Source organism: Erithacus rubecula (genome assembly GCF_903797595.1).
Source record: "Erithacus rubecula genome assembly, chromosome: 3".
In the NCBI taxonomy this organism is placed as follows: Eukaryota; Metazoa; Chordata; class Aves; order Passeriformes; family Muscicapidae; genus Erithacus; species Erithacus rubecula.
The window spans coordinates 32,673,780-32,697,967 of record NC_136689.1 but is presented as its reverse complement, the minus strand read 5'-3'; the positions used below and the strand labels follow the sequence as shown (position 1 = coordinate 32,697,967).

General features: G+C 37.1%; 2 protein-coding genes across 3 annotated transcripts in view; both read right to left on the bottom strand.

Moving 5' to 3' along the window:
• VWDE (von Willebrand factor D and EGF domains) overlaps positions 1-24,188 on the bottom strand; it is a 458,699-nt gene that overhangs the window by 182,147 nt on the left and 252,364 nt on the right. The window lies entirely within an intron of this gene.
• Positions 1-24,188, bottom strand: part of THSD7A (thrombospondin type 1 domain containing 7A) — a 263,208-nt gene that overhangs the window by 116,400 nt on the left and 122,620 nt on the right. For both annotated transcript variants that reach the window (XM_079301320.1, XM_079301321.1), the window contains exon 4: positions 27-858. In XM_079301320.1, coding sequence (XP_079157446.1) covers positions 27-858 — 832 coding nt within the window. The remainder of the gene's footprint in view (positions 1-26; positions 859-24,188) is intronic.

Genomic DNA, 24,188 nt, shown 5'->3' with positions numbered 1-24,188 from the left:
AGTATGCAAATATAAATAGCGATTACCTCAGAGCAGCAGTTTTCCCATTTCTGTGAGTACACGTGACCTGCCTTGTTTGGTACCCAATCTGTATGTCCCAGTATTTGTTCTCCTGTCTATTCTGCCTGTTACGATTCCTCTTCTTCTTAATTAACTCGCGAGCCTCAGGGTCTCGAACTGCCTTTTCTCTGTCCTTTTCCTTGTCTTTGCTCTTCCCCCGTTTCCTGGCTTGCCTTATTTGCCGGGAGTGGGGCACGGAGCAGGCGCTCCAGGGCCCCACGTTCAGGCTGTACAGGCTCTCCTCAGCCGAGCAGGGGCTGGACCGGCACGTCTGGAACTCGGTGAGGTTGGGGCAGGCGGAGCCCCCGAACTGCGGCGGAGCCACCACGTGCCGGGTGCGGTGCTGGAGCCCATTGCCGCAGGTCCTGGAGCACTCGGACCAGGGCGAGAACTCGGCCACGATGCAGTCCTGCCGGCACGGGATGAGGCACGCCTGCTCCTGCCGCGGCTTCGGCTCGAAGTACTCGCAGATGACATCCTCGGCCGGCACGCCGTTGGATTTCTGCACGCAGGCGATGTCCCGGGTCTGGATGCCCTCCTCCCCCCTGAGGCACTCCAGGGGCTTCTCGTGGCTGCGGGACAGGACAGGCCGGCACTGGTTCCAGCTGCCGATCTGCCAGTCGTACAGCTCCTTGTGCCAGTCGCACACGCGGAAACAGCTCTGCTGGTTGTCCGGCCGCTCCGGCTGCCTGCAGTTGGTGGGCAGCGTGGTCCAGCCCTCCGCATGGGCGCACCACACCGCCCGCGTCTGGATGCCTCCCGGACCGCACTCATCTCCCATGCATCTCCCCCACGGACCTGCAAAACAAGACAAGATGCTAGCATTGCACGCCTCGGTTACTTCCCTGCCATACTGCAAAAGCAAACTCACACTACTTCCTGCATGTCCAAGAATTTCATCCTTATAGAAACTTAAACTTTGAGAACACAAGCATGGGATCACTCTCCATGTACTGTTTTTATGATTACAGATACATCTCACTTTTTATCCCAGACAAATGGAATATTTAATATTAAATAATTCCTAAGCATACACACGAATCAATCACTTTGGAGAACTATTACCTAAGCAATCACATTCACAGCTTAGTTTTTGCTGCCAAGGTAGGAGCCAAATCTCTTCCCTTAAAGACATGAATTGGATCTCTTTCATTCACTTGCGTAACTTTTCCTGGACTCTTTCTTCTTCATCTTCACATTTCTACTGCACTACACTTTATACCTTGATGCCAACTGGTATTGTGTTCTCTACCTTCCACATTGCATACATGTTGAAATACATGCATACATGCAATACATGTTGAAAAACAGTGGTCATTTCAAGTCGGCCACTTCTAGTCTTTCCTTTATCATAACTTTAAAAAAAAATTACAATACAGTTAAGAAATGTTCATTCCACACAATCTGTAACATTATAGAATAGCTCTTGAAGACAGAGAGATACCAGCTTGTAAGTCTCCAAATAACAAAAGCTATTGAATCACAGAATACTGGGTTGGAAGGCCCCTCAAGGATCATCTGGTCCAAACTTTCTTGGCAAAAGAACAGTCTAGACACGACAGCTCAGCACCCTGTCCAACAATCTCTTAACAATGTCCACTGTTGAGGAATCTACCACTTCCCTGGGGAGATTATTCCTTCTGATTATTATACTTCTGATTATTCTCATTGTAAATGTTCCCTCTTGTGTCCAATCAGGATGTCCCCAGGGGTAACATTCACCCAGGAGTAACTTGCTCGTACCAGTTTCTTAAATCTCTCATTCATTATGACGATATGTTGCGTGTCAGATATTTACCATATTTGACATGCAACATATTACCATAATGAATGTCAACAAATATAAACAAAAGGCTATCTGATTGAAAGATTACGTAGTTGCTTTTTCCAGTATTAAAAACTGTAATATTCACCCAGTTCAACCCATGAAATCCATAAGTCAGAGGTTAAAAAAATCCTGTATTTATCAGGTTTTTAAAGATCTCCCCTCACACACACTGTGAATTGACTTAACACATAAGAGCAAAAGAATAAGCAATTCAGAGAAAAATCCTGCAACTATTTATCAAAGTCCTGTCTATCTGCAGACACCACAGAAGACCTTTTCTCTACTGAGGAGTGCTCTGTCCTATGAAGAAATTGGGGCCATGCCACACAATCCTCATTCACCTGAATGACCCCAGTTCAAGACTATTTCTGTGAGTAAAGCTGTTGAAGAAGCCAGGCTGAGCCTTTGCTATTTTCAAAGCAGGTTAACAGCATAATTTTGGAACTGCACAGGAATAAGTTAAATGAACTATGGCAGATACAAATTATTTACAATGTCTTCTTATCAAATGACTGGGAGGAATATGTGGCCACATTTTATTACTGGTTCCCATGAGCTTTAAAACTCTCATTGACTTGCACACAATTTTCATCTGTTTATCCAACATTAACTTCAGTACCAGTTTGGGAATGGGCTGATGATAGGCTATGCATTTAGCCTCTGCTCCTCATTGTCTCTTTTTTAAGTGAACACCATGGCTGAACAGTTCACTTGTAGTTTTAAAACCCTGAGAATGAACACTAGATGGCTGAAAATAGCAATACCAGCTGGCAAATTCAGTCCAAGGAAATTCCCCCATATTCTTTTGCAAATTAAGTTTGAATTATAGTTGGCAAGATCTATCTAGCTGTCCAGAAAAATGAATGTATATTAAATGTAAACATATTTCAATTTCCATTTCAGCAAGACTGTGCTGCTTTATCTAACCAGCCTTCCACAAGTGACATTATCATTGTTGCATTTAATTTGGGTGTATTTACACTGAGTTAAGAGACATCATTTCCTCAAAACACTCTGAACACCTGCCATTTTCTAAAAAATAAAGACTGCAGAAAATCTTCAACTAGAGCAGAGAAACAAAAACTAATCTTGATTGAAATATAGATAAATTGTTCATCTTGCAAACTACAAGTATCTACGTTGCCATGTCAGCACACCTTGTGCATGGTTTTTGTGTTCAATAAAGAAATCCCTTTCTTTAAAGATCAGGTCATTTCATTCAGATGAAAATTTTGCCCACTTGGGATTCTACCACATATCCATTCATCAGTAATCAAAAAAATCACATTGCACCTAAAAAAAGTGCTTGTCATCAAAGTATCTTCCATCCAATTCTAAGACAGGTTTACACTATCGAAAATGATAAAAATTTCAGCATTGATGCAATAAATTCTGCCTTTGGACATGTAAATATGAACAAAAACTCTGTTATGTGACTGTGCTAACTGGGAAAAATGTTCTTTCATTAGATTATAAATATGTTGTTTTTAGAACTGAATACAAAATGATGAGACACACAGATAGACTCACGTAGTAAATCGCATTATTTTGCTTGTCCTGTGAAATAGTAAAACATTTATTAAGTCATTACAGGTGAGTACCAACAAACCACATTTACATGACCCTTTGAGCAGACTACTGCTCAGCAATTCTATGTTTGTGTGCATGGTGACACAGAGATCTTAGTGATGTATCTGACCCTGTCTCTTATCTACACTAGAATGATTTTTAAGTTTAAAGACAAAATAACCCATTTAGAGAAAAACACTTAAATTTTCACTCTGCTGCACACTTCTTTTTATAACTGTGACAGGGTCTAAAAGGGAACCATAGCTTTGGGGCAAAGATCTATTTAGGCTTTGTCCTAAGTGAGCTTCCTCAAGAACCTAGTGCTTCCACACTTGACCAAACCAAATTTCATTCACAGAAAACTAAAATTTGGGGCAAGGGGCAGGCGTTTAAGAAAAAGCAGGCAACAAAACCAAAAACAAACATATAATTCTTCCCTGCCGTCTAAGCCTATTCCCTGATTTTAAATGGCAGGAAACTGTTCTGTGCTGGCTGCAGAAAACACCTCTGGCCCTGCAGTCCTGGCCGTGTACTCCCTGCCATACCCTCCTCACTCAAATGGTTTCTCTTTTCTGTGCTCAGGATCACAGGATATTCTTAGTTGGAAGGGACCCACAAGAATCATCACATCCAACCCTTCAGTGAATGGTCTCTCTGGGGATAAAGCTCTGAACTTTGGTGTTATCAGCACCATGTCCTAACCAACTGCTTGTTTGTGCAGCTTTTATCCTGGAAGGCCTTAATCACAAACTGAAATACCTTTTCCTTGTGTCTATGTCCTGGAATCAAGGATAAATATTTGGTTTTTAAAGCATGCTCTAATACAAACAAGAACCAAAGAAAAACCAACTGGACCATTTTTCACAACTAGCTACATTTTCCTTTAGGATTATGGAATATACAGGAAAACAAAAAAATAAAGGAAAGAGACCTCAACCCTAACACTTCTATACTCTCAGCATTCATTAAGAACTAGACTATCAAGCCAATTTCCAATTAATTAATTTTAAAATATCTATGAATGTCCAAGCAATTTCACTGCTTAATTAATTTATCTTATTTAGGATGAAAGAGATTGATATTTCATTTTTTTATTTAGTTTTAAAGAAAAAAATATAATTTAATGTATTTCTAGTTGTATTAATAGAAACTTACTCTAGTAATACCTTTTATTTTTCTTTTGAAAACAATCTCTGCCATCCACATTAACCAATATTCCTGTTATTTTTCAGTTGCACACTTTGAAATCTTCAGTTGAGTTACCCCCATTTCCCTGTAGCCACTGTGGTCAAACTCAAACAATTGATGAGGAATGTTGTCGATATGCATTTGTATGAGGATATCACAAAAAGAGAAGGAGAGGTTTCTCTCTGGATTTTCCTCACATCTACCCATCTCCTTCTCAATTATTAAGAGCCTACAATAATTCACTTCTAACTTAAGTAGCCCCAAAAACATTGCAAGCTTCAAGGTGAGACATGGTTGTCTTTTGAAATTAATCACAGGAAAACAGGAAAATAAATGTCTCTGAACTGAGTAAAGGGGTCTTTGTGACTTTTCCAAAAAGTCAAAGAAATGAATCCTAAAGTATTGCTAATCCACTTTAAAGTCTTGAATGATTCTCAGAAGTATAAGAAAATCCCATACCTGCACTATGTTTTTTATGCTATGTTATTATTAGAGGTAGTACATTTACCACTGTATTTGTAAATAAGAAATTTTGGCATGAAATTAATTTCACAGAGACTAATGTAGCACACACATGAAACTCAGGATGAAAGAGATCAGCAGGACACTGTGTAGAGTCTCACCCACCATTACTTAAAGGCTGCAGGAGGTGGGGGGTGGCTGCCCTATCACAAATCTTCAGCTGATGTTAATCTCTATAACAACAAGAATGTCTTCAGGAAACCTGTCAAGCCTAATCAAGGCTTCATATAATATTTTAATTTGCCCTTTATGAATATTCTTTAGGTTTTCTCTTTCCACACAGACACTCTGCTGTCCCTGCTGTGTGCTGATCCAGACACGCCTCGCCAATGGGATGTATGTGCACTCAAACCATCTCACACTGGGGAAAAAGGCTACTGCTGTGAATGCAAAACAGCTTTTCTTTGGATTTTATCTGAACATACTTAGATGAACAAGTCATACTCTACCTGTAGTGAGCTGAACTTATTTAATGAAAATACTATAGTTTATCCACTCTTCATTTAATCAGAGTTTTACAAATGGCAGTTGCAGAAATAAATGGGAAGCTTGCCTCTTTTTGTTCTGGGAGTTGTCACTGAAGTCTTAGTGAGTTTAAAATGTCATTTGTAATTCTTTGTCTTCTAAAGAGATTACTATAAAATACAATATTAAGATTGTCTCTAAGCTTCTGATGGATTAACATTTATTTTTTTTTGTTTAGAGAGCAGGAACATAAACGAATTAACCATTCCTGCCAGTTTATTCTGAAATTTGAGGGAATGATCACAATGGAGGAAAAAACTGAAAACTAAAGTCCCACTAAAGCACTGACAGTTTTGCAGCTGAGAACAAAGTAAGCTATCATTGCATTTAGTATAGCATAGTTTATATACTAAATTTTAATATTGTTTCAGGTATTAAAATTATCTCTGTTTTAAAAAGAACTTTGAACTTCAATCCAGGAAAAATAAGGCTATGTGAAAATCCCTTGAGCTCTTCTCCTCATACACATACAAAGAAAGACAAAATAATCCCCCAACTATCCTTAAACATAAAACTCCAAACACATCTTAAAGCATTGAGCAAGACATTGCTCACATTTTTAACAAGTGAGAGTTGCACTGATTTCAACTGAATTTAGCTGTACTTTCCGTGAGAACTGGTTTTGACCCATTTTGTGTTACTGGTTTGGTGCCTGTAAGTAGCATTAACAGTTTAATGCCAGGGAGAGAGACTCAGACTGCACGAGACAATGAGCAGCTTAGTTTTCAGTATTTTGAGAGGATTGTATTTAATGAGACTATTGAGAGACTGATTAGCAAAAATCTACTTTTTCTAAGTTCAGAAACAAGCTAACCTTACCTAATATTAGAGACCTCAAATTTCTTAGTAGCATAAAAAGGTTGGGAAGAGGGCAAAAAAGTTAACAGACCGATACAGGGCTGAGTCAGAAGGACACAAGTATTACAAGATAGAGTTCAAGCCTAAGCAGTAAATCTCAAGAGGGGTCAAAAAGACACAGATCAAGAAGTATTTGAAGGACTCAGAAAATGACACTGAATGCAAACTGCAGCTCCTGATAGTGGAGCTGGTCAAAGAGCTGGGTGAACAGCAGGTCACTGAGAATACAGCAGCTCAGAGCTCTGCCAAAATCACTTGCAGATCTGCTTGGCTGAATTAAAATTTGATAAACATGTCTGTAACTTAGTACACCTGAATCTTCTATATTTGCTTTGCACAAAGGAAAAACAACCACTGCTGCAACAAAATATTTATATCACAGGCAGTAATTGTGAAAGTCTAAACAGGGAACAGTCTCACTGATACAGACACATTGCTTATCTCACTGGCAAAAGATAAAACAGAAAAATGCTGTAATTCTAGATAAATTACTGGTAACTTCAGTTTGGATTTTTTTTTAATTTATTTTTTATACAGAGTCTGATATGCTGCCAACACCACATGCTGGCAACATTTGGACAGACAGGTTCTATAATTTATACTACTGGGAGTGCCAACACTGTAGAAGAGCACTGATAGACAAAACCTTTAATTTTGCATCTTTCCCAGCCGTGGCAGGACTCCCTGAGTGCTGTGTGGCTTTCTGCCTGCTCTGTTTGCCAGCAAATTTTCCCCTCCAGGAGTGCTATGGATCACCTTGACTGCTGTTTCTATTTAATGCTTTTGTCTTTCTTGGCTCCTCTTTCAGAGGTTGAAAAGAACATGCAAGGCAGTGTCTGCATCAATGAAAATGGATTCAGGATATAGGAGAGAGATAAAAGCAGAAAGGATTCTCAACATAATAAAATGTAACACCCATGATTCAGAAAAATATAATGTGTTATCAAATATGCCTACAAAGTTTTTGTTTTCTAATAGCATAAGCCACAGTGTAATTCAAAGAATTTCAGAATTTGAAGACCAAGTTATTGAAATTTCTCAAATTAACAATGAAATATAAAAAAATACCATTAAAAAGAAATACAAATTAAGCTAATTTATAAATTGCATATTGTTTCCCCAGCTTTCCAGAGTACATCCAACAGTGGAATAAAGGCGAAACAAAGCATATGAAAATCAGCCACTCAATAGTCTTTCCAGGTGTGCACACAATTATTAAGGCACCTAATAAAATGTAGGCCTTTTCCTGTATTAATATCCATTGGAAAAATACATTCACACATGTTCCTGATACTATTCACAGTATGGTAATTAACATTATCCATCTGTTATTAAATTTCTCTGAAAAATGAATGCAATACACATGATACAAACCTAGAAGTAACCATACCATTTCAAATTCTGACTACATCACAGAAGACAGAGCACGTATTCAGTATTTCCCTAAAAGCATCATCATATTGGAACCTCACAGTTACTAGAACCAAATATTTATTTTCCTCCAGAAAAGAGGAAAATCAATTTTACACATGAGAAAACTGGTGAGTCTAAGACAAGATTGTGTATTCCCTAACAAAAGTTTTGAATGCAACATGCTTTCCTAGTGTTGGTGAGGTTTCCTGTGCTGTAACTCATGGCAGTTTTAACACCACATTTCACTTGTAAAGAGGTTATTTGGCTGCTCCCTGGTTTTTTTTTGTGCTTTATTATTGTGACAACTATAATCGATAATGACTCATTCTCCATTTGTTATAAACATAGAGAGACTAAAAAATATTTCTACAGTAAAAAAAAAAAAAAGAAAAGTAAAATAAACATTAAAAAATTAAATGGTCTGAAAGTTTTTCTCCACTTTTTAATATAATGCTAGTTCTTCATCTGCCCTAGACAGCCAGGGCTGAGAACAAAATTCAATACTTATATAAAAAATACACTCAACCACCTACTTATATTTGTCACTGCTTAATATTTATTTTGTTGCTCTGGCTGTACACATTCAATTTTTTAAATAAACTCATCAGGATCCACACTTTTCATAACACATTTCTGCCCAAAGTAATTTGACTGTACAGTGGCCTAACACCCTGAAAATTGCTATCTGCACCATGGCTATCAAGAGCCGTCAGCTTGCAGAAGCAGTGCAACATATTTTTCTGAAGTATATGCTGGCACATAAACTAACATGAAAGGTTGACAGCTCACAGTGCAGAACTATCTGGCTTTGTGCTGTTGTTATTACCTGGAAAGAAATCCTCTCCTTTAGGCTTATTGCAAACTTAAGCTAATTCCTAAAACATTATTCAGTTTTAAAACAGCTCTTCCTCCAAATTTCTTTAGCACAAATTCCTCTCACTGTTCATTTTCTCTTTACATAGTATAGCAGTAGCAGACAAAATGAATATTAAATGAATACACAAAAGGAATATTTAATTGAAGCAGCATGGTTTAAAGAAAAATAGAGCTTCTATGTTCTACAAAGCAATTACATTGCTTTGAGCTACTAGTCATGTTGGAATAAATACTTCTGATATTGAATATAGCTTCTTCTAGCCAACAGTCTGTTTACATATAAAGCTGGTTCATGAATGTTTCTTACTTTCATTAGAGGTGGTGTTAAACCATCCTAATACATCCTCACATTGCTCTCCTTCCGTTGCCCCTCTAGCCACATTGCTGGCTGAAAAGCCAGATAACGCTCTTCTGACAAAATGATGATTCTCACACACAGCACACACTCTTGCAGGCTTTGTAAGTTGGATGAAAGGTTTCATTAACCTCTGCTTGTATCTCTGCCACACGTCTGTTTTGGTTTCCTTCTGATTTCCCACAGCTGAAAGCTGCTGTGCCTCTCCCCTGTGAGGCAGCGATACCGAGTCAGGCTGGGGACCCACCTACCCCACCACAAAGAGCTGGAGCTTGAAGAAGGGACAGAAATATGGTGAGCATACACAATGCCTTCCCTGGCACCCTCTCAGCTTACCACCAGCTCCAGCTCACACACCACAGCAGACAGGCTGGTACAAACTTTCACCTAGAAATAATACTTCTGATAAAGAAAATCCATGGATTCTTCAACCACCTTCTAAGTAAGATCAGTTTTAGAACTCATATTAGGAACTTCCTAATTTTCTGCTCTTTTTTCTATGGTACCAGAATGTAATGATAAAAATATATAGAAATACTAGAAATGTAATGATAGAAAGCCCATGGAATCAACCTATTTTTTCCTTATGCAGTGGGCAAAGAAAAATTAAACAAAAACCCAAAAACCAATTCCATGAACAGCAGGGCCAATTACAAGTAAATCCATGAAACCAGAAGTTACTACCAATTATTATTCAGACTGTAACAATGAGTAAATATTATCATTTTACAATGGAAGCCCTATAATAATATGTCACAAAAAAAATCACCATGAATAATTCCTATCTGTGTCCCTGTAGACTTTTACAGCTCCGTCTCTGTCAGAATCTGATTTTAAGAGATAGGTTACTGAGAAAATCAATTCAGAATCCAATGCCTAGTAAAGAGGAGGATTTGATTTGTATAGATTAAGATGAAATTTTATCCTTGGTTTTGAACAAAGATTCACTGTTTTCTTCCTAAAAGCATTTTATATTCAGTTTACCTACAAATCTTAAAGCAAATTTGAACTGAAACACTGCTGAGATAACATCTCACATAACCTGAAAATTTCACTGGCAATGAATGTTCTCACTGACCATACAAGAAAATGTAGATTTTTGCACTAATTTAATCATCACTAGCTTGCCCTCCACTTTTCATCAGAAGGAATCCCAGGTAGATCTATTGTAAACTACTAGTCCTTGTCATGACACTTTGGCCATCAGTGTGTGTTGCACCACCAATTTCTTGGTAATATTAGGAGAGTTTATTTCTATGCAGTCTCACGTAATCTAATGATAATTAGTCATGTTGAAGAGGTAGCAGAGACTTTAAATCAAATTTAATTTCTATAATAAATAATTTTGCAATTCAGATTGTTAAATGTGATTTTCTTTAGTAAACAAAGACTGATGCCTTAAAAAAAAAAAAAAAAAAAGTATTTCTGTTTCAATTTTCATCAAGGCCAAGTGAATGCTTTTATTGTTCTGCCTCTGTTTCATTTTCTGCCCTTTGATTTCTTTCCCTTGCTCATCATAGCCTCCTGCTGTGGTGCTGATGGCCAGAAGTGCTGGTTGTGAGGCTGCTGCAGCCACAGGGTACGTCCATCAGCACAAGCCATTGCCAGCCCACTGGTTTGTAATCCCAGGCTCTGCTTACATTAGCCAAGGGCAAACAAGTCAAAAACCTCCTCCACTGAGAAATGAGGAAATTCACTTATACAGCCTTTCAGAAACTGGCTACAGCTTTTCAAGTAGGCTACTAGAGCCAGAAATCAGAAATTAAATGTAGTGTCTTTGACAGTGACTTGTTTAAAAGGTCAGACTTTCTGTGAAGTGTGATGTCAGACAAGGAAGCCAGAAGCTGGTTATAAGAAAACACTACAGTTCAGTAACATGAAGTCATAAAGAGATTTAGGTACTCAGCCCCACTGCTAGCCTGCAGGATGAACTATATACACCCCTTCTGTCACCTTGCTCTTCAGCTTCTTCAGTATAAGGCAAGGACGACAAAATGAATATTTAAAGCCCATTACAGGCATTAACAAAAACAGTGTGCAATAAGTAAACAGCAGTAAGAATACGTGTTCTGTCATTTGTCTCTGGAAGCACATAGTTTACTCAATATCTTTCCCTGGAGTTTTGTTCTAAATCCCAGTTGTGTAGAATGGTGTGTTTTAATAAAAAAGCAAGATGCTCAGATGATAAACCGATACTTTTTCTTACTCTTGGCAGAAATCTTATTCATAGAGCACAGCATTTACACTTCTCATCTGTGTCTTCCCTCTGACTCCTTGGACACAGGAGAGCTAATACAGATTTTTAAAGATCAAATAGGAAGGTTTCTCATATCTCTGGATTCTTTATAGCATTCTTTGCCACTAATGGAATGAAATAAAATAGCAGATCTGAACTTAATGAATGTCACTTAAATAATGCAATGGACTTATCATCCTTTTGGCTTTCTTCTAATTTAGTGCAGCAAAGAAAGTTTAACTAAATTTAATTTAACGAACTTGCATATACAGAACCTTAAGCCAAGGGTCAAATGTGTATAATTATCATTATTTACCTTTAAATATTTAATTATTTAAATTGCCTCATTGGGCTGAAATAACAATTCAGTAATAACTCTTTTGAAGTGCACTAAGACTTTATGTCTTGCAGAGATACATTCTCCCAAGCATATCCTCTGTTCATTTATTATTCATTATCATCTGCATTTTGCCAAATTCCTTTGAAACCCATTTTCCATTTTAAATGGCAACTTTCCCCTAAAACTGTGGTGCATTCATCATACAGACATCATTCTTAAAACTCTGTGAATGCAAGGCAACTAAGTCTTGTGACATGCTCAAAATATAGGTGCCACTGTATATTAGACAAGAACAAATCTATATTAACTCTGAAGAAATCATCTGGGAATTTTGAAGGAATTATCAGGACCATATGATACCTGTCACTGCAATGTATGCAAAATAAGCAATGTATTCATTTGAGTGCCCTATAATCAATCATTTTCATTCAGACATAACTGGGAGAAATAATTAGTTCAAGAAATGACTATTACTTAGTCACTTCCATCTGGCAAATGTGTTCCAAAATTGTGTTAAATAAGCAGTTTTGCTCTATTTTTGTGATATTAGAAATATATCTAAAAAACCCTGTTGTGCAAGTACTTTCCCAATTTTTGTTTAAAAAAAAAGGATAATAAAATATTAGTGTAGGCAGTTATTTCAGTACCTTAGACTATATCATAACATTGGCTTTTAAACAGAAATCCCCATTAATCACAGCAGGGACTGCTGCTTAAAAAACATGAACTTGAGCTGATGTTATCACACAGATCTATCACAAGAACCCAAGATGTCCTATTTAAAATGCAGTGAATCACTATTACAGAAAAATTAAATGTACATAAATATTTTAAGGACTTCATCAGAAGAAAACTCTCAGAAACATCTAGAAGATATCTTAAAATTCCTCTCACCCATCAAAGAAACAAAGACAGGAACACAGCAACCAACCTTTTCTTTAATCTTCTCTCCTAGCACAAAACCCACTTACCTTTCCACTGCCAGTAATACGTTTGACTTTTTTAAGTTACTTCAGAGAGGTTATTTTATAAGCAATAGCAGAATCTTTTAGCAGATGCTAAAAGATTTTTCGTTCTTTCTCTTGACAGGTAAATTTTTCTTTAGCATCACCTTAAACCTTCTGTAGACATAGAAGGATTTATTTGATTACTATATTGGGAAACCTCCCACTTAGGAGAAGGTGAGAGGCAAAGAATGTGTTAGGAGATTTCACACATGCAAAGCTGCACAGTATCAGGCAAAACTGCATGTTTGACTCCAGAAAGACAACAACAAGAAATTAATTTTTGTCATTTTTAATAATCTGCTACTTCTTTGAAAACTGTGCTAAAGCACTGAGTTTAGCAATAAGGAATGTCATTGATTACTCCTCCGGTACTACTTTTTATCACTACTATTGTCCTGTTAGATCCTTTTTCATCCTTCAAGAAACCTAAAAACATTAGATTTTCATCAGATATTATTAAAATTTGACATAATATGTACTACAAGGTAGTAATCAGATATTTACCAATTCTTTCAGGTTTAATTTTTGAAAGAAAAAAAAGAAAGAAGTTTAACTAAAACATTCTGACAACATGTAGGTCTGTCAGAATTCTTGTGGAGATTAAAAGAAACATCTCTACAGGAAAGCGAAAATCTTCCAGACAATTTAGCATAAAGTAAAACATAATAGGCAGGTGGCAGTTATAACTGCTATTAAAATAAGTAGAGAGGGGGAGAAAGGAAATAATAATTTGGTATCTGCTCTTCCAAAAAGTCAGCCACAATTCTAGAATCTCATCCAGTACAGATGGTAAACTGCACAGTATTTTTTCTCTCAAGTATACCTCTGTGAAAGGCATGCAATGTAAAGCAAATAATATTCTCATTATTGCAGGATTTGTAAAAGTACCCATTATACTTAACAAAGAATGTTTTAAATCTGATCTTGACTGTTGCCAAATTCTCACGGTCAGCAGAAACTTAGGCACAATTTCATCATCTGCTGAGATAAAAGTTGGCAGTACTTAGTGTTCCACAAAATAGGAAGACCAAAAGGAAATGTGCAAAGAGGATGGAGCCAGACTCCTTTCAGTGGTGCCCAGTGACAGGATCAGAGATAACAGGCACCACCAGAAGGACAGGAGGCTCCCCCTGTTTCCCCTGGACACTAGAAGGCAAGTTTTAGCTGGAACAGAGTTAATTTGCTTCATAGTAGTTCACATGGCATTATATTTTGGATTTGTGATGACAATAGTGTTGATAATCTAGAGATGTTTTCATTACTACTGAGCAGTGTTTACACAGAGTCAAAGCCCTTTTCTGCTCATTACACCACCCTACCAGCAAAGAGAATGGAATGCACAAGTTGGGTGGGAAAACAGCTGGGACATCTGAACCCAACAGATCCAAGGGACATTCCACACCGTATGGAATCATGCTCAGCTTTAGGAGTTGGACTTGAAGGACCCCAGTGGTCCTTTCCATTCAATATATTCTATGATTTTGTGATATATTACTGGGGAAGAAGGAAGCACAGAATGTCCAGAACAATGGTGTCTGTCTTCCCAAGTAACCTCATTGATGGCAGAGCCCTCCTTTCCTGGAGATGGCAGAACACCTTCCTGCCCATGGGAAGAGGTGAATGAATGAATCCCTTGTTTTGCTCTGCTTGTGCATGTGACTTTTGCTTAACCTATTAATCTGTCTTCATCTCAAACCATAAATTTTCTCACTTCCAACTCTCTTCCCCATCTCAACAGAGAAAGCAAGTGAGCTGCTGTGCAGGGCTTCCCAACTGAGGTTAAACCACAACAGTCAAGAAACCCTTTTATTATGAGGATGACTGAGCACTAGAATAGATTGTCCAGAGATGATGGAGAGTCTCCATCCTTAGAGACATTCAAAATCTGGACAACTGACTCTAGGAGCAGGATATTTGGACAATGTGATCTCTGCTGCTCTCTTCCAACCTCACTTGCTCTGTGATCCTGTGGAATACCCATATCAGTTTGAGACTTGAAAGTCACAAAGGCAGTATTTATTTGGTTATGCAGTTTCCAGAATCTCCTGAATTTTCTAACTTTACTATGCCAAATCTTAACGCTCTATATGAAGCCTAAAAGATATTCTGCATTTATGAAAGCAGACATCAAGAAAATGCTCTCTGTTAAGGTTTGGATTCCATTAATCATCGGTCTTTATAAAGTCTGTACCTTTCTAGAAATAGCTAATTAATTGCATGCCACAGATTCTGTATCAGAAAACTGATAGGAAGAACAAATTATAATGAAAACCATCTATAGAATTTTAAACTTAACTAATAGACAATTACCATAAACTTAAATGTGCAACATGTACTCAACTTCATTAAATATTAACTACATTAAAAATTAATTCCTAAGTGTTTTTTATATTTATGAAATCCAGTGGAGTAGAGACAGAACTGTGACAGATACAAAATAACATAAAAAAATTAATATTATACATTAGGAAATCTTAAAAATAATCCACTTTTTGTGGATTACCACCAGTGCTAAATCTCATAGTTTAAGCTTCATTGAGCAATGTATACTTATATAAATTCTTAAAATTCTTCCTCTCAATACTTATAAGTATTAGACAAATAAAAACTCATTTTCTAAATAGTGAAGTGCTTTTGCAAATTTAAGGGAGAAAATTATTGAGATAATAATTTTCCACAGAATCCAGGTCCTCAAAGTGCTAAAATGATGCTATGCTATCAGTTCAGTCAAATTTCTGGGTAGGTAAATAGTTTACTTCACATTCTTCAATTTTGCTATTACTTGAATGCCTTGTGTAACTTTAAAACAGAACTTCAAGAAAGAGAGAAAGTCCAAGAGTGTCTTTTTATGGTATAATAATATTCAATTAAAGGCCATTCCAGAAGGAACTGCACCTTAGTGGGAAGCTATTGTTGCACATCCCAAGAAGTCTCACTAAGCTAAATAACAGAATCTATCCTTTTAAAAGACTGAGATAACATTATGCCACTTTAGCACAGCTCCTTTGGCTACATCACTTAGGAAATTAGAAATGTCATTCTCTATTTTAATTCACCTTCAGGAAAGAAGGTTAACTCATTGGCAAGGAAATTTTAACAGGTTAGATCTTTCAAAATCAATAATGAACTGCACTTGAGATATCTTTCTGAAGGAACAGCTTCAATTAAAACAGCCCTCACCAGAGATAATGAGTAGAGAAGGAAGGTTAGTGTTGGACAAAGAAAGGCTGGCCCCCTTGCCAAGTACGTGATGCAAAGATACTTATCAGCCTGAATTATGCTGAAATATTTTCAAAAGGCCCTGAAAAACAGAAAGGTCATTTTGTCTGAAGGAGACTCTCTACAAAGGGGTAAGAGTGACAGAGAATCCGTCCTAATATTTTTTTTTTAAATTTATCAATACTAAAATGTTTACTGGTCTCAGGAATAAAGGAAAAAAACTGTTATGAGAATTTCAGTGTCACAAAGGACATTGACAGTGATCATATGGCCACTGTTTATTTTTCTGGAGGATGTAGAATAGGTAATTATCCATCCAGACTACATTAGCAGCTGCAAATTTTTTCTCACCTTCTTCAGATGCATTTTGGAAGAAGCAGTGTGTTCAAGCAGGGACATATCTGAATTTTGCCTAAGTCTCCATCATAATGTAAAATTTGACTCAATTCAAATTTTACAGGAGAATTGGACAAGCTCTTGCTTCCTTTTAAAATACAGAATTTTAGATTGGATAACAATTGCCTCATGGGGAAGTATAATGAAATTATTATAAATCAAATGCAGGAGCCTAAATTTGTCTACCTTGACCTCATTATTGAATTGTCAATCCCAATGCTTTTTTGTCCCCCTTCTTGTGTTATAATAGTACTATTTAAGATGCCTTTTTTCCTTGCACTGAAAAATAGCGACAGTCATCTAGACAATGGTCACACTTGAAGAAGGGCACATTTATTTGTTCAACAGCAGGTAATTGTAAGCAAAGGAAAGCTCAACCCAGCATGGCACCACTGAAAAAAAACAAAAGCCAGCTGGGTAGCAAAGAGAATGCAATATACTCCCAACCATATGCATCTCCTTATTATATGCAAATCACAGCACTCTGTTTAATTAGTAAGCTCTGCATTTTTCCTTCCAGTTATGATTTTTAAAGGCAACAAAAATATTCCAAAGAAGGAGGTTGCAGCTGTAAGAAACCTGACTCCATGCCAGCCAACCAAAATTTCACTAGTTTAGCATAGGACCATTTATAGTTATCTTAGGCAGGACATTGCAAAATAGAAAAGGAACTCAAATCAGAAAGGAGATTTCTCTCTTTCAACCATTCAAACAAATCACCAGGAAGACAGAATTCTCTCCCTAGAAAACTTTGAGATTGAAACTAGATGCTTTTCTGGAAGATGCATTCAATTACTTATATTCATTTAATTTTTCCAAGATCCAAACACACCTGACCTTACTGGTGCCAGATGTTGTGTGATTTCAGAGACCCAGAGTGCCCAGGTGCTGCTCCACAGGGGTCACAAGCTGGATTGGGCTCAGGGGAGATAGGAACAAAGCACAGAAAAAACAACTTGATGACTGTAAGCATGTTAGCTGTACTAATGTTTTTCTTTGATTCTTTCCTTGCTGGGCTTTCCTGAGAATGTTTGTGTCAAATAGCAAAAGGGAAAACTGTAGAGAAGAGCCAATAAAAAGTGTGAGTGGAACTTAGGTACTACAACAATTAGAAAGGCAAAAAGAAATGTCTCAACAGTCAACCAGAAAAGACAAGGATCTAAAAACAGTGGATTTCACAAACAAACCCCACTAATTCACTAATTCCTGAAGCTGCTACTGCAGATAACAGGTCTTCAACTGTCTCAAAACCTACTTCTTCAGTTAGGCAGGAATTTTTAACAATTTTTAAAGCAGACAGTAATTGTGCAATCCAGGCACGCTGCCCACACCCTGCTTGGCAGCAGCAGCAGCTCAGGTGGAACCTGCTCACCACTGATGTGAGCTTGGACTTCCTCCAGTCACAAAGGCATTGCTGGAGCCAAGGAGCATCCCAACCCTGACCCACAGGCGAAAGGCATTTGCAGAAGTGGCTGCAGCTGCCAGATGACCCATATTCCAAGCATCCCTGGCAGTTTGCCACAGCCATGGCATCCCTTATGACCCCTTGTTAGCTATCACTGATTAAGTGATGGCCATATGGGTGCTGTGCTGCTCATCTTTCCTACTGCCTCCTTAAAGCTGTGATTTATAGGGTCTTGTCAGATCCCATTACTGCTTGGACTACTGCACCTGACCATGCATTAAAATTAAGACACTTGTTGCAAGTCCAGAATTAAATTTAAGTTAGATGTTAATTCAGAGTAAAAATACCATTAATGGACCAGGAAACATTTTTCTAGCATAAATTAATTTGAAGCAGTCTATTAATATTTCCAACTAATCTGTTATGATTCTATGTTAAAAGAGCAAAATGTGACATAAAAAACTGTTTGAAACGTTAGTGGGTGAACTTGCTTTCTTGACTTTCAAGGGAAGGTAAAATAAAACATATGCTGTCTACAAATCATTATTAATTTAAAGCTGCAGAGAGAACCATTTTATGATGTAACTGAATATGCTGACTCATGAATTTGAATTCAATTTATTTGGTGCAGTAGCTTTTATTGAATGTATGTTTTGATTTTTAAATAAGGAGAAACACATTACAGAAAGAGATTTGAAAAAAAAAAAAAGCTCTTTTAGTACTTTGCTTTTTCAATAATTCAAACACTAATAGCTAAAATCCAACAATAGAAGTTCAGACAGTGATTCTACTACTCCCTTGGTGGTTTTTAAGACCTTGGTTTCAGCCACTAATCAAGATACTAACAGACCTTTCTCTATTATTAGGAATTATACCGGGTTTTATACTTTCTCTGTAAGAAATGGAACACTTATCCAAGCAAATTTAGTATTAATTGCATGTTTCACTTCAAACACTCTTTACTGCCAACAGGATTTTCACTATCAACATCTTCACAGGTCAACTCTATTACACAACCTGCAGACCAGAAATAAGAAAAAAAATCTCAAAGGCAATGCAAGAGATTTCCTATCAAATTACCCCATGTTTTCTTTAGCTAATTCAAATTATCTGGAATGGTTTGTAATAAAATGATGTCTTCTAATTATTCTTTAGCTTTTTTTGCTTCTCTGAAACTTTCCAAAAATAAAGGTTTGAAAGCAAAAGAATAATTAAAGCTGTTTCTCTAACAGGGGATGCTCATATTTCCATTGTGCTGCAACAACCATCAGGCTGGTGTCTTGATTTTGGTTTGCAAGAAACATTCACAAAGCACAAAACATTTGTAAAGCATGAAGGATGGATCCATTGTCATCACATAAAACCCTAGAAGTTTCAGGAACAAAAATAAAGATATTTCCCTCCCCACCCCTTTATTCATATATATTCTCTTTCATTAGATGGCACAAAGCATTACCAATAAATGCACTGCATGATTTAAAAGGAACTTTCAAAGGATAACTCAGTCCTAAGTGAGGCCTTACATCAACATTTCAATAGAAATGGTCTATATATTTGGACATTAAAGGGTTGGTTTCTACCATATATATAATAGCAGCAAGGGAGGAAGGCTATTTCTGTTACTTTGTGGTACCCATCTGCTCAAGAGATGCAATCTACTTCTATCCAATGATGCTTACTTATTCCTGGTATTGCTGTAGCCTTTAATGAGGTTTTAATTCATATGGACCTCCTAGGGTTTTAACTGAAAACATGGTGAACACTACAGGGAATTATTTAAAAAATAGGAATGAAAGTGTTTTGGGGCTACAGTGTTTGAAAACATTGAGATTGCAGCTTGGTAATCTTGATGGAGAGCAAAGGAAATTACTTGCCCAGAGACAACAATGTCATCCTGAAGAACACAAGATTGTTTTATCCTTTCCCCACCAACATCAACTAAAACAATGGAAAAAAGTACAGTTGTACACTAAAAAGTCTATATTCTGCAGCAATGTCATGGACTAAGAATTTATTACTTCTAACAGCACAGCACAGGACTGGATCCCTGAAAACTTGTTTCAACACACAGAATTTAAAAAATCAGTGGCAAAACCAAGAACTTTCACATTCCAATTCAGTGCATTTTTGGTCCATAGGAAATACATATTGTGTTACTTTGACACTGCATATGTGCCAGAACTACTTTCAAAGTTGAGATAATACAATAAAAGTTTCCATAATGCATACATATTGGGAACAAACATTGCCAAATTGAAAAAGATGTTTCAATTTTTTAATGGTATTTTCAGTTGGTTAAAAAGATCACTTTCTCCATCAGAGAATTCCATTAATATATTTCAGAAGAGGCACAAGACCACAGCTACAATCAACTGTCAAAGTTGCAACAATCAAAACCTCACAGAAGACACACAAATATATATATTTGCATATATGTGTATATATGCATATATGTGTATATATATATATACATATAAACAATATATAACAATTCTATAGTCTAGTTTGCTTTTGTCTGTATATTTCCAGAGGTTCAAGATACTGGATGATTAATAACCACGCAGGGAATGTTTTCTTGATCTGAAATCACATGCTTGCAGAGTACTAGAAACCAACTACAAGATATATTTTATTTTCCAGTAGTTCATGGAAGAAATAGACAAAATAGACAGGTCAATCATGTTCTCAGAAGTTAATCCCAAGCCAATAAGTACACACAACAGCAATTCACAGTGTGAACAAAATGGAATCTCTCGAGACTGTTAAAGATAAAAAAATGATTTAACAAGCCTTTGCCTCCCCTATGCACATTCCTATATCACTTAATGCTACCAAAAGAGCAGTGCTTCAGTGTTCACATAATGTTCCTACTGAGGCATCTCATGACAAGTTAACACTCATAAAATGCATGGCAAGAGGAACTGGAAGCTTTGCAGAGGGAGGTGATGCCATTCAGTGAGTCTGGAGACATTAAGCCAGAGGCACCAAACACAAGTAAGCGTGAGCTGCCCCTTGGTGACTGAAAACCTCACACCTCTACAAGATCTGGACCCTTGATTTACAGCAGGTGGTCAAGGGCACTGAGCCACATCTCAAAGATGCATACCCCCCCTCAAATCCCTACCCAGAAAACGTTCTTCTAAACATATATCTCAGAGACTTAGGCCATACTGCTCTCATGCACATGATGCATGACAACTTTATTTTCCTTCATTCTTTAACATCCACAACAAACTCTTTTCAGTAGTCAATATTCCATTGCAGGTCTTGGATTGAATGAAAAAGCTTCCTTCAACTGACAGTAAAGTGCAAAGGAAGAAACTGAACTGAATGTATGGGCTTCTTGGGCCTTCTCTTCACTCTTCTGATCCCTTAGAACTCACTTTTACTTCACCATTTAAAAGTCTGATGAAAACAGGCAGATCTCCCATTGACTAAGGAAACCAGCACTTGGGAAGCTCATCACCCAAACTTGCCTTATCACATTAGTGATGACACCAGCTTTTGAACCACTTGCAGAAAATGTCCCAGGTGAAGTGCAAATTAGCAATACAGAGAAGATGAGCCCCAAAAGACATTAGCAAGTGCCTGGACAGTAACAAACAATGGCTAAGCAGCAACTCCTGGCAGAGATTTCCCTGTCTGTTCAGCTGATGTCCTCCTTCAGAGACATGGGAAGGACTCATGCTCCTTTACCCTTGTTATTTTAGAAATGCTCTGATGATCCTGCCAAGGTCAGAATTGTGACCTAGGAGAATCCTTCAACACCAGTCCAAAAAGCACAATAGGAGCACAGCTAGTAAATCAATCTGTAAATTGTATCATTAGCAAACAAAACAAAACAAAAATCTCAAAACCAAACCATACCATATCAAACCATAGAGAAAACAAGAGAAAAAAAAATCAAACCAACTCTGGGGGCAAGAGATGATCTACATGCTCAAACTGTCCCTGTCATGGTGTTGTGATGTTCCTGAGGTCTGTTCCCTGTGAAAGGCTGCATTATTATCAGCATATAAACTTTAACATTAGGTCAGTTCTGAAGGGGTCAGGCAGTTAGAATAGATTATCTTTGTAAATCAGAATGATTCTATTCTATTCTATTCTATTCTATTCTATTCTATTCTATTCTATTCTATTCTATTCTATTCTATTCTATTCTATTCTATTCTATTCTATTCTATTCTATTCTATTCTATTCTATTCTATTCTATATTTTACCTGTGATTGAGAAATCTACCAAGCTCTTGACCTCAACAACTTTATGATTCTCGTCTGCTGTTTCAGAAGAACCAATAGTGCCTGAAGAAAGGAACTTTAAAAGCATTTATTTATTTTACAGGTTTCATAATTGCACAATATTCCTGTGAAGAAGTGCGTAGATCTGAGATGTTGGATTGCCACGCTGGGATTAGCATTTACACTTCTGCATACAAACAAGGTGGTGGGGATCCACGACACTAAGATTTGGACAAGCCTTGTTTTTCATGAACTGACTATTTACAACATTTTTTAGTAAATGAAGGAGTGTTTTCAAACAAGTAGAACAAAATTGCAATTAAAATCAAAACAAAACAGGATGTTTCTCACAAAACATAAAAACAACTTGGAAACTTTTGTTGCAGGTGGTTGTGTGCAAAGAGCAGGAGGACATGGTCAGAGAGGAAAAATTCACAGTAGTTACTATACAGAAAGGGATTACCATTGGTCTAGAAAGATACAATGTGCTGGAGGCAAGGGTAGCATTTAGAGGTGGTATCTGTACATAACTGTCCTCATTTCATACTCCTCCCCAGGCAATCAGAAACAGGCAAGGTCACAGAAAGGATATTCTATTAAATTCTCCTTTGTTTTGATTTGATTTGAATGCTCTCTTTTTAAATCAGCAGAGATAAACACGCTGATGGATTTCTTCCTTCTATCTCCAAATTATCAGAAATGTTTCATCAAATGCAGCAAAGTCCATGTGTGTTCCAAATGTCACCACACTTAACATAGGGAACTCCATAAAAAATATATTCTTACTGAACTGTGAGGTGGAAGAGAATGAAAAGATAAATATTATAAAGTATTGCTTTAGCAGTTGCATATAGAAACTCTAAAGGCCTAAAAGAAAAAGTTCCTAAAAGTTGCTATTTGTTCAAAGGCAAAACAGCCAGAGCTAGTCTAGGCTTTATTCTCCGTTAGTTCTGGATATTTCAGTCAATCATATGCAACAAAAATACTTGTAGAACAGCTTCCCTCATTATTATGCAGAATTAGATTAAATGTCTTTCTATGATGCAGAAACAGATGACATTTCCAGGGCTGCTGATTCCTTTTTTTTTTTTAAATACATTTACACATGTGGCTATGCACCTATCAAGTAATTATGGGAAAACTGATATATGCTATCAAGTTTTGATAAAATTAAATTTACTTTTAGTATCATGAACACAAAACACCAAGTGGTTGTATATGCCCTATTAATGAAGGAGAGGGGGAGGCAAAAAAATGAAAATAATGTAGGAAGAAGGCAAAAATTCCCTCAGATCTAAATACTGGAATATTTACTCTTATTTTCCACTCTAATCAGTAAATATGAAAATAAGCCTTACATAGCTCTATCTACAATCAGAATCTTAAGGCTTTATAACATGACATTTTTGCCTAATTTTTCCCTATTCAGAAAATATAAAGCAGCTCTCAAGAAGCAAATCTTTAAGGAGCCTGAATACTTCTCTGTTTGAAGGAAATAAACCTCTGATCCCATGGCAGCAAGACCCCATTACAGAATGTGCTAATTGGCTGCACCCTTTGGGAGCTCAGCACACTCCACCTTTTATTTCAAGGCTGACACTGCACCTTAGTGTGAGGTTATCACATTAGTCAGTCCCTGTTGTGAAGCACCATGTGTAAAACTAGGATGGAAGTGCAAAATGACCGAGATTCACTCTGACTTCAGTGTCAGCACAAGGTTCCTGTCATATGCCTGGGAGTGAGAGCATGTGATGTGCCTTTGCCCACCTTATTTATACAAGTATCATCAAAAATTTTCAGTTTGGATACTGCTGCCACTTTTTGAATGCCTGTTGTTACTTCTTTCACATGCTAAAATGGTACTACCTCTTAGCACAAAACAAGTTATCACCTGTTTTTATTAGAATTTTCTTTATCAGCTTTAGGAAGGCAAAAAAATCCTGCAGCACATGATAATTTTACACAGTCTTATCCCTGCACATTTAAGTACAGTGAATAACATGGAGATAAATGTGTATTTGAAAGGGATTCCTGTGCTCACAGAGGCTGCACAAGCTGTCATTTTGAAAGATGCAAAAAAAGATGGTTGAAGAAAATCAGGAAGGCCACAACTTTCTTGTCCATCTACAAACTAATGTAGAATGACTAGAGT